The 12,442-nt window shown below is 34.9% G+C and overlaps 1 protein-coding gene across 1 annotated transcript; it reads left to right on the forward strand.

Annotated features, from left to right (window-relative positions):
• The first annotated feature begins 11,758 nt into the window (after positions 1-11,758).
• On the forward strand, positions 11,759-12,242 carry LOC149422551 (uncharacterized). The gene is made up of 2 exons (XM_089633584.1): positions 11,759-11,809; positions 11,940-12,242. The coding sequence occupies exons 1-2, from the start codon at positions 11,792-11,794 to the stop codon at positions 12,240-12,242; spliced, it is 321 nt and encodes a 106-aa protein (XP_089489710.1). The 5' UTR covers positions 11,759-11,791.
• The last annotated feature ends 200 nt before the right edge of the window (positions 12,243-12,442 follow it).

Here is a 12,442-nt window from a genome sequence, read left to right on the forward strand (position 1 = left end):
TTAGAAAATTTATCATAATTGTAAGTAAAGATCTTCTAGGTTTTTCCTAGTCAAAACCAGTTTCAAAAAAGTGTTGCCGCTCTTAGACATCACCGAGAAAGTATTTTTCATTGGCTGGAAAAAAACGAACGGAGCATTTTCCACATCAGCAGAGTATATTAAAAGGTTCTTTTAACCCTGTGCTGCTCTACCTTTTTTTAGCCATTCAAATTTTCTCTCCCGATATTGATAAATGTTGGTACCAACACAGGTTTCATATTGCTCACAACTTGAGATTTTGATCTTCGACAGCAAAGCGGTTGCGATGAACCTGATTTTATCTCAAATGATAGACCCTTCACCATAAAAGCAAATCTTAGCAATAAAGGTCACCTTGTTCACCTCTTCAATATCATGTTATCCGGAGACTAATAAATTACTCGTTGCTCCTGTCACCTCGCCGTCTAATCTGTTTTCAATATCGGCTCGCGCATTTTGCAGCTGCTGTAATATGTAATCGTGTTGGAAATGATACATATATTCTAGCTGCGTAATCGTCGTATTCTGCCTCCGCACAAAGGCGACATTTGATCCACTTTCCAAGGTGCGTTCACTCAATAAGATATGTAAGTAGGGGCAAAAATACTGCCGGTCGATAAATGCACCATATTGTATCACCCTCGCGCATTCGATATTGTAAGCAGGCGTCGAGAGGCTTCGGCCCAAGTGAATGGAAAAATTCTAACTTTATGAGTCCTAGTGTCCGGGCAATTGATGGTAGGTATTGGTATTGGATAAACTCCCCAAATATTTGGGAAGTTTTGGGAGTGCGGAAGAAATATGTGGAAAAAAAGAAAGAAGTAAGTACATTTGTTAAAGAGTGTATTTATTATTGACGCTTTATAGAACTTAATGTATTTATGTGTATTTTTTGTCGTTTTCACGATTTCTATGGAATTGGTGTTTCGATCGGAAAAAAATCTGTTGCTTCATAAATTCTAGACACAAGGAAATCATCGTTAGAGAACTTGTTCTGTTTTAAATAGATTATCTGATTTACAGATAAGATGTGCTACATGTAATGTAAGGCTTTTGCAAGCCCTTTAGGTACCCTCTTTAGTTTCCGGAAAGAGAAATGCAGTATCATTATTATCGACTCCAATTCCCCCATTGTTGTGAATTATACATTTTAGGTGTATTCTTTTTTGTATTTTAATACTCATCTAATAATTAATTGTACTCTGATAACATTTAAAAAGGTTAATAAAATTTTGTTATTGTTCTAAAACCCTGCCGTAAGTACAATATAATTTTCATTACGGTCGGATCCGTCATTGATCTTACATAAATCTGTGCGTCCAAATATGTCAGTAGTGACCCAAGGCCGGGGCCTAGAAGTGACTCGTAACCAGCCAATCGCTTACTTAGTCTAGTCTTGTATTGTACCTAGTATGTGTCTTGCTCTAGCTCTTTCAGTTTCAGTTCAAACAATAAATTAGTACATTTTATGCGAAATTTATTTTGTAAATTTTTGTAATAATTTTTGAAATAAAATATTTATTGAAATAATAAAAAAATATATATTTAGAAATTTACGGAATAGTGGATATTAGCGCGAGGAAGATTTGAAGACAAATCTCTGAATTCATGTGATAATTATATTGTCTTGAGGATACGATACAGCCATACAAAACCATGAGTTATATTAGTTGCTTGTAAGACAATCAAGAACTAGATTTTCGAAAGTTTAATAATTACGCTTTTAGCAAAACATTCACCAAGGAAGGAAGATCATGTCAACCACAAAAAAAGTCTCTACTATTAGTAAGCTAGCAGGACAAATGAGCGTCTGAAGATAAAATTATGTAAACCGTGTAAATAAAATAATATAACCATGTAGAATCTTCCGTCTTGGTCACAATCAAAATCAATATCAATCACCGTCTACTAAGAAACCCCGAAAATTTCGATATTCCTTTCCATCAACCGATTTAACTTTCTCCCGACCCATTATGCAAATGTGTCGGCCGTATAAAATCCGCTGTAGTGGCAAGTTTCATATATATATTTAGCTATAGCCCTCAGAAATTTACAAAATTTCTTGTTTTCACATAACTTCACTTGACCTAAACATACTTATAGACCCTTGTTTTTCGTTGCTTTTTTTACATAGCTACTTTTGTTATTCTTACATATTGTTGTACGCTTCTGTTGGACTGTTGGTATTTATTCTTTATTATTTCTTTGCAATTTTATTAATGTCAATCCTTTGTCTATTAGGTACATCATAAATAAAATAAATTAACTTGACGGAGCCAGCAGGTGACCGATAGGATTGAAGGCGTTTTCTCGAAACCTTCTGAGAATTGAAGTGCCGTTGATGTTGACCTTTAAACAATAGTATTGTTAAGCCGTTCCAGGAAAACACAAATTTAATTAAACGGAACACTACAAGAAGCAACATGAACACGTGGGAACATTTCATGGCGTGATTGTGGTATTTCTTCACGTGCTTACCACGTGCAATTTCCATGCAGTATGGAGTTGATTAATTGAAATTCCTCTGAAACATGATTTCAGAACAATATTTTTACTCCAAATTTTTAAAATTATTGAATTTGAACATGAGAATTTGTAATAAATATTAATTTTGTGAACAGTTGACCTCGCGCCCAAAAAAGTATGTTCCTATTTTTTTTATTTATTTAATTTCGTCTGAGTCAAAATATTTATAAGTAGGTACTTAAATATCCTCCTAATTAATTGTAAACAATACACTTTACGTAATTTTTTTTTTATTTCAAGTTTGAAATTATAAAATTTGTACAAAGAAACGTCACTACAATGATAATTCTTTTTCAAACATTCTTAGGCAAGTAGGTACCATAATATTGAATCAATATAATGCGAATACGAAAGCCCAACTTAACACGAGGATCATTTTTGAAAAAATAATATTTTCTGAACCATTTAAACGACCACCATCTTGAAACGGAAACGGAACCTACAAACAGGTGAAATCCTAAATGACCGAGTTAAAACAGGAATTCGCTATGCTCAGTCAATAAATAAAATATGTAAAGGATTGAAATTACGAAGTTTCACGAAAATTTAATTCAACTTTTCTTTCTTCTCTTCATTTGATACTTTTAAGTTTATCCCTTTGGTCTCATTAAACGTTAAAAAACAGCTAGGCGCGTTGGTTTATTTTTTGACAATTACTTATTTATTATCTTCAACCCCATAAATGGATTTCTATGTCTTATCGAGCTTAAATACCGTAATTTTGATCTTGAAACCTTAGGCAGAAAAATGCATAGTAATAATAATGATCTACCGTAATTATTCTACCTTAGGAACACAGAGATGATACTCTTAGTATCGCTCTGTTGTAAGATCACCACTCAGAATTGAAACGTTGATTGAAATGACTTTGTACTTCCAGCTACTTCCACACCTTCCTTTTCCCCATATCCTTCCCACTAACTTCAGCCTCACACATTTGAAGCGCCCAATTAGAGATGCTATAATCTCACTGGCTCCAGACGGTTGAAAGTTGGGATTATTGTGCGGTTTCACATAAAAAATTATGTTTACAATTAAAGTTAAAATATAAAAAAAACCGCATAACGATTTGTTGTCAACGTTTTTTTTTTAAATACGAAAATAAAGAATGCTTTAACCATAAAACAATGGAAAAATACTTTGAATTTTTAATGGATCAAAATGAACAATTCGTTATGCAACATTAAAATGCGCCGTAATGGGTCTGCGGTTAACCTTTACGTTACATAACGTATCCGAACCTGGCTACTGTTCGGAGTTATCAAATCACCGCCACCGCACAGTCACCGGTCTCTTGTTGTACGTAGATCACAATTTCACAACTAATTCATATTCGAAGGACGGCGTGACCCAAAAAAACGGAACTCTCTTAATTATTTCTACGTGTAACACACTTCTTTAAGGAAATGCATTCAGAATGGTATTTTTTCAACGATTTTTGAATACAGGTATTGTACGAACGTGTTTCTCGAAGTTTCTGTGAAATACACTACATGTGATCTGTGTATAAAAAAATAAACTAATATTTATTGATTTCTGTCATTTACTTTTCGGCACCAGATTGTTGTAAGTATTTAATCTCACCATTAACGTCGGCGTCGTATGGAAATTATTGAATAGAGAACGAAAAATATGAAATCTGACAGAGCAAATGTAGAGGAATATGGCGAATTTGGTAGATATATAAAGCCGCTTTTGTATTGTTAGTAGTACGGCTCAAATTGTTTTTGCATCCCCCCGATGACTTTAACTGATAAGATTCCATATTTTTTAGCCAAAAATGTACTCCAAAAAAATGTTAATTATTAGATGTTTATAGCATAGACATCAATATACTTATATTAAATTACCATCACACATCGACAAGTGCGGACCTTTTCACTGGGTCATTTAATTGGCCACTTCATGCAAAACAACATTTTTGATACGTAGTTTTTTTTCACCTGTAAGACCAATCTTGTGCGTTTCGCATCGATGCACATGCTGAATAATTCATTGTAGATCCTGACTTATCAATCAGGATTCAATTTCGTTTACACATTTCCGCAATCCTTGAAACACGTTCGTTTGAAATCGATACGATTCATATTTGTCAAGTTAATTAAATTAATAATGCATGCACACATGCGCACACTTGGAAAAGGAAACATCGAGCGGGAAAAGAACTTGGGATATTAGTGTTAACAGTTTTTTTTAGATTTTACTTAAATGAAACATTTTTTTTAAAATTACTTATTGAGATGGTTTATATTACATGCGTACATAAACCAATATGTACAAGGTTATATTTCAATGACTACAAAAATATAATTTTTCTCTTACTAAGCGTAACAATTTAGTTTTAAATACTTTACATGATTTCAAGGAATTTGAACACAATTTTTTTGTCCTTTATACATAAAGCTTTTCCATGACTGGTTTCATAATTATATATATGTTTTTTAAAAACAATTTGATCCTTAAAGCTTTTTTGCATTTGCTCTTCATAATTTTATGTATAAAATTTATACAGTCTATTTCCCATTGGAATCCAATTAACCAAACCGGGACTATTCATCGATATGAAAATCTTCAAAGTTTTAAAACGACGAAATGTTTGTAAAATATTTTATTTACCCTCATTAATACGGTATTAAAATTTGTAAGATTTGGTCTTGTAATATCTAATGTAGTATCAATGTCGTTACAACAAACGACAAATGGGAAAGGGAGAGAAGCAACCGCAGGCGGAATTTCGCGCTGTTTGCTCCCTTCATTTTTTCTTGTGTTTATACGCAGCATTATATAACGCCCTTGAAGTTTTTACTAGCACATTGAACCTGCTCAGGTATGGAACCAACGCTACGCAGTAAAAATAGAATTTAAAGCGTCCAAAATAGATTTTTAAGGTAAGACAACTTCAGCTCTTTTCGTTCTCATGCTAGCAATGAAGACTCTGCAAAGTTCTTGAATATACAGCAATTAACTTGCCAAAAAAATATAGTGGATTCGGTAATGTTATTTCAAATCGCACATAACTTTCTTTATGTTTTTATGTGACATCTCACAGGATCGCCCTTGTCTGTACACTGCAAAGGCAGGGGAGCTATGTCGCCACCTGGTTGGGCAGAGCTGTGAGGCGGGTTAGGGTAGGTGCCGTAGGTGGAGATTTGTTAATGCGGATCTTGAAGAAGCCCGGATTAAATGAAGGAGGAAATGCGAGCACATACGAGCCACCGACAAAAACGAGTTGAAGAAGCGGCCCGTTCTCATGAAGCCAACATCAACTGTGGTTCGTGTGTTCCGGGTGTTCCTCTCGTGTATGTCGAGTTTCACGCACGTACACCGGTACACCGGGGATCAATGGTGCTAGCTTTTTCGAGCAGGCTCCATTACAGTACCCGTAGAACAGATTTAGCATGCCCACAATGCGTCTGTGCATTAGAGATGGCAATCGATCTAATAGATCGATCGATGGAATCAAGTAGGTTTTTCAAGTATTGTGGGGCTCCATACCCAGAGGTGTCTCCTAAATTCAATTATTGGGTGTACTTGAGACTTGTATAGGGTTAGCAGCTGGTAACTATTGAATCTGCTAACCTTAAACAAGACACTGATGATATTATTATTAATTATAGTGCGTAAATGAATAAATGGGTATATGTTATTCAGTGCCAAGATTACTTAGATCATTACTAGTATGCATGAAAATTATATATTTGATCTCACAAAGTACTAATTGCATATGGGTATTTAGATAAATAATGGTTATTTACGGAACAACTCTCCTTCGTTAGCCTAATTGTGATTATTATAGTTATCATGAATTAATACAATAAGCTAGTAAATAAAATCTATACTTGGCTTTAATTAGCGGCTGACTAGTCGAGTCATTGCTCATGCAATAATCTATTTTCGTTCAGATTAATTATTTTATCATAATCCCGATTAGCCACGTTATCATTGATGATTGTTTCACAAATTCAGGTATCTACTATCGAATAATATAGAATATTTTTTAATTTTATTATTATGATCTAGTAATATTTTACAGGTGTGGTAAGTGAAAAATCAGAAATTACAAGTCAAAGTAAACAATTTTTTTTAAATATTAAAAAAATATAAAAATATTATTTCGTTCAGAAATCGTAAGGCTCAGACACATCTGCCCGGATTATGGACACTGTAATACTGTCCGAAACGTTGGGTAAAGAAGGACTTAGTGCAGCAATGGATAATATCTCAAAAATAAATTACTTATAATATAACATTATCTGTAATTTCGTTAATTTCGAAAGCTTAAAATCATAAAATAAATTCTTCAAATTGAGCTTGACAACAATAAAAAGCCATTATTATATCTGGTCTTCTGGAAGCTGAATTCAAGATTTTAATTTTAAAAAGAATCAATGCTTTCAATTTTCTACTTATATCTTTTAAATGTCGTATAGTTGGTTCCTACTTACAATATTCCAATATTCCTTTAAAAAATATCGTTGAATTGCAAATGTTTGCGGCCTTGAAAACAGCGTTAATTTAAATGACTGAATGTTTCAGGAAGTAAATACACCTTTCAGATTCCAATGAGCTAAAACTATTCGATGCAAAATTGTTTTCAGGAGTTTCGCGGTCAACTTAATTGTTATATTACGTGTCAATTGATGTCCTAATTCGTAAGTGAACCAAATAAACTTCGATTCAATAAACTCCGATATGGCGCCATATGACACTTTCTTTGGGCCGCGGTGTTACTAAATCGCTAGTATATAATGTTTGACTAGCAGTTTAGAATTATCAGCGACTCGTGATTCTTCGTAGGAGCAACAACAGGACACCATTCAAAATGATTTCCCAATTCGTGGTTAGTACAAACAATGAAAAATCTATCTCATTTCAAATCATAAAACTGTCAAATAAGAGCATTTCATCTTATCTTGTTCAGTTCGAGATCTTACACTAATAGTTTTACTAAAAATAATTTACCGTTCTGTTTCCAGGTATTCTCCGTTCTGGTGTCGATGGTTGCAGCATCAGTTGGTGTGGTCCCCCTGGATTCTTATGCGATCGCTCCGGTAGCTAGCTCATACAATGCCCATACAGTTCACCATTCCGTTGCCACTCCAGTGGTTGCCCATGCTCCAGTTGTGGCAGCACCTCTTCCCCTAGTTGCCAGAGCACCAATATTCGCTCCTGCACCGTTTGCGCCGGCACCATTTGTTGGTCCATCACCTTTGTTGGCTCCGAGGGCTCCACTTTTGGCAGGACCTGCGCCGCTATTAGCTCCGAGAGGTTTTATTGGTGGACCAGCACCATACTTTGGTGGACCAGCTCCTTTGATTGGTGGACCCGCTCCATATATTGGTGGACCAGCTCCTTTAATTGGTGGACCCACTCCATATATTGGTGGACCAGCTCCTTTGATCGGTGCACCCGCTCCATACATCGGTGCACCAGCCCCATTGATCGGCGGACCCGCTGCTTACATCGGAGGACCTGCTCCATTGATCGGCGGACCCAATCCATACATCGGAGGACCCGCTCCATTTATCGGCGGCCCAGCTCCATATATTGGAGGTCCCGCTCCATTGATCGGTGCACCAGCTCCTTATATCGGAGGCCCTGCTCCACTGATCGGTGGACCCGCTCCGTATATCGGAGGCCCTGCTCCACTAATCGGTGGACCCTCTCCATACATCGGAGGCCCTGCTCCACTGATCGGTGGACCCTCTCCATACATCGGAGGTCCCGCTCCATTGATCGGTGGACCAGCACCACTATTGGCAAGGGCTTCAGTAGTTTCAGCACCCTCTCCGTATTCTTATCCTTTCTTCGGAAAGAAGTAAAAATATAATTGTAATTAGAACAAATTTGTTAAATTTTCTGTTATGTAAATACCCTAATAGGTATATTGTTGTAGAATAATATGTTTGTTAAAATGACTGATCTCTTGAATAAACATTTTGTATTAAAAATACTCCTTCTTAATATTTTATTTCCAATCAATATGCACATAATACGTTCTTATATTTTAGTTACTCTAACTTGATTATCGTAAAAAATCAAAAAGCAGATCATTTGAGAGTTTTCAGTTGTAAAGTATATTTTTCCAATATTGACATAGTTGTAAAGAAAGATAAAAGAATTTTAAAGTAACTTGAAAAAAGCTCTCTCTTAATATTCATAATTCTGTACTTGACAACAGCTTTCAAGGCGGCGTTTTCTTAAGGGAATAATTTTCATAAATACTTTGATAATCGCCTGTAGGTTTTTATCGGAGAATTTCTTATAGATCTTGCAATTTTATTTTGTAAGAATGTGTTAATCAAATAATTCTCTTAGAAATCAAAAGTTATCGATTATTAATTTGGATGACATGTTAGAACAATACATTCAAAAACTTACTTGATCATCGTGCTGTATCTCTGCCGGGGTTGGTAAAGTAGATGAAATACCTCTCACCCTTATCTCTGCCTATTCTTTTTTTGGAGGGATTTTAAAATTCCATAACTCTTGACCCTCGACAGTTGGCCCCACAACACTCCCCTCCACGGTTGTTCCTCGGACAGTTGACCCCCCGGACCCGCCGTCAACCGTCCAAGAAATTAATCGTCGAGGGGTAAGTATCGGGGGCCAACTGTCCAGAGAACAAAAATCGGGTCACCGGATTATTCTTATATGGGGATAATTATTTACTCAAGATTGTGATGATAATGTTTTAAATTTCAATAGTTTTAATTACATCGGCTTTTTGGGTAACAACATATTTAATTCTACTATACATAGTTTGAGCAATCACCCCCAAAAGGGTTAAAATAATTTGTTAGTTCATAATGATGAAAATTTCGATAAGAAAATACATTGACGTAGTATCTAAAAATAAGATAATATGATTAGGAAATCTTCGATATAATTTTTTCCAAAGAATCAACATAAAATCATTTCTTGGAACGAATAATTCCCTGAAAGGGTAGAATTTGTATGACCACGGGGTATTTCCAATGAAGGTTTCACAATAACTGGCATTTCATGTGAAACTTAGCAAATTATATATCGTGAAGATCTATAAATATGTTCAAAAGCTGTTTAACATATTTTGTATGAGAAGCAAACAAACACCTTTGCATCTTTAATTTTTTTTTATTGGATGTGAAATAGAAAAAAAAACATTTTTTTTATATCAGGGTAGCTCAAATTCACTTTGTGGCGTAATTTTAATTTAAAAAACTTTAACCCCACTATTTTATCAAAATAAACTACATGTTTCAAAACCAATGGGTTGGGTTTTTCGTCAAGATAAATGTTTATATTTAAAAATAGACTAACAAGATTAGACAAATAATTATTCACAGACAAAAATACAATTGCCAATGTGAAGAAGAACAGAAAAATGGTATTTTAATTGGTTATTTTTTAATTTTTATTTGGTAATTATCGTACATCAAATTTACTGATTAAAATAATATCAGTTAGTAAATGTATTATAACAATGTTATTTTAAATATCAAAAATGAGGATGATATTTACAAATCGGGGTCCATTACCAACCATAATATTTACCCATCCCTCATATATTATTTTTTCCCAGAACCTGCTCTCCTTATTTCCTTAAAACACCCCCCACAGAGCATCCCAAAGATTTTTGTTTCGCCTTCAGAGGGCAAAACAGCTGTACATAATTACACACCAGAAGTTGTTTATAAATAAACTGTTTTTTTTTGTATACTTTTGTAATATTGAATATATAAAAGAAAAACCAAAAGTTAAAATGAAGTTCTACAAATTAAACGTGACGACAATAAAAAAATCCCCAAAGATGACATAGGCCCCGAGAGAAATAATTTTCCTCAGGGCCTTCTGTTTGGAGCTAAAGTAAGAAAAACTTTCAATTTCATGAGAAATAATACGTTGAAACAAGAGTAAAGATTAAAATTTAGTAACAAGAGTAAATATTACTATTTAAAAGTAAAGAAAAAAATTAAAATCAAATTACATTAGTAAAATATACTCGAAATAAAAATATATTGACCAATTACGTTTACAGAAAAATACCAGACAGTTTAAGAATAGCGTATATAATAAATATTTTGCGTGATTCAGAAATTTCATCAAATTAACATGTCAATTTCACCTAGGCCCTTGAGGTGATTTTGCACAAAAACGACGCTATACAAATCATCCAAATGTTATTATTACTAAGAATTTTTTTCCCATGGTTTTTTGGAAAACGCAGTTTCTGTATTTTTGTGTGCAGTCTGCCTATCTCCATTACTTTTTCCAAACCGATTATGACATCTGGTGATATTTTAAGTTGAGTTTGAGGAGTACCTATATTTCATAGAATCATCAGAAGATACAAAACCAAGACACGAGGAACTTAATGCAGATTGAAAAAGTATCAAATCACAGTAAATTAACTCATAAAAGTATTTACGTAACTGAATTCTTAATGTTACTGTGAAAGGCATTAAGATATTACTTCTTTTTAAATTTGAAAAATAAATATAGTTTTTAAAAAATCCTGGATATACTCTAGCAACACTGCCGCACCATGGCCGCACCTCTCTGTGAATTGACATTCCCAAACATCCGACGGCTACGTAAAATTTAAAATATATACATAAATCGATAATATTGAATTGAAATAATAACTTTAATATTCATTGACAGTCCGCATATACTTTTTGACACTAAAAAAGGAGTTAATTAGTTCATGAGGTCATATTAGTCATAAGTTTTATTAGTCAAAACTTTTGTTTCTCCAAGCTGGAACGGAATCAATTAATAGCGTCTTAAGTGAATTAATTAAGTTTATGGATCCTGTATACGATTTCTTTCAGTTATAAGAGCTTAGTTTCATTAATAAGCCAGTTATTTTGAACAATGAACATCTATATGGAAAAAAGGCGTACATATTAACTGCTTATTCGACACCCTAGAGGCCGCGCCAAAAATTATCACAGTGCAATATTTCGTCAATATTGTATTGTATAGGGCTTTATCGATCGTCCATGCTAAACCTCCAGGACGTAAATAACGGTAATAAGTGACTTCAAAGATCTTAACCATCAAATGATTATTTAAATGCTAAAATTTCATTGCACCAAGTGTATACGCATACCAATCACCTGAAGCAACGAAGTAACATTTACATTATTTGGACATCCGACCTCTCGCGGCTTCGTATAAAAAGCAATCGCGCTGTTCAGTAACATCATCAATCTGATTTGCTCCTTCCCACAGCAAGCCAAGACAAAACAAACTCTCCAAAATGATGGCCAAGTGTGTTGTAAGTAGAAACAAATAAACACATGGTTACAGTACTCTAAAAAAATTGCAAAGAAAAAAAATATTAAAATCAGCGAATTAATCTACTTAATTATGTCATGTATTAATGTTGTTTGTTATTGTTGTTGTAGTTCCTGATCGTGTCCGCCTTCCTGGTGTCCTCCTCATCAGCTGGACTCCTTCCGCTAGCTTCATACGCTGTGGCTCCGGTGGCCACTTCGTACTCCGCCCACACCATAAACCATGCCATCGCCACCCCCTTGGTAGCGGCCGCCCCCGCCCGACTCGTGCACTCCGCCCCCCTACTGCACTCTGCCCCCCTGGTGCAATCTGCTCCCCTGGTCGCCGCCGCCTCGCCACTGGCCTACTCCGCCTACCCTTACTCTGCCTACCCTTACTCTGCCTACCCTTACTCTGCCGCATACTTGGGATAGATAACCAACGAACTACCAACCGCCTGCCTATCAAGGATCAATCGATCGAGACTGAAGGACATCATTAGTTTTATACAACAGCTCACTGATGTACCAATAAAAAAATAATTACTTACCTAAATCATTGTACTAATTATTCGCAATATCCACATAGTTATTAATCAAGTACTCCGTTTACTGAATACCAAAGAAGTAGTGCG

Source organism: Hesperophylax consimilis, chromosome 7 (genome assembly GCF_061612785.1).
Source record: "Hesperophylax consimilis isolate HC1 chromosome 7, BYU_Hcon_1.0, whole genome shotgun sequence".
Classification (NCBI taxonomy): Eukaryota; Metazoa; Arthropoda; class Insecta; order Trichoptera; family Limnephilidae; genus Hesperophylax; species Hesperophylax consimilis.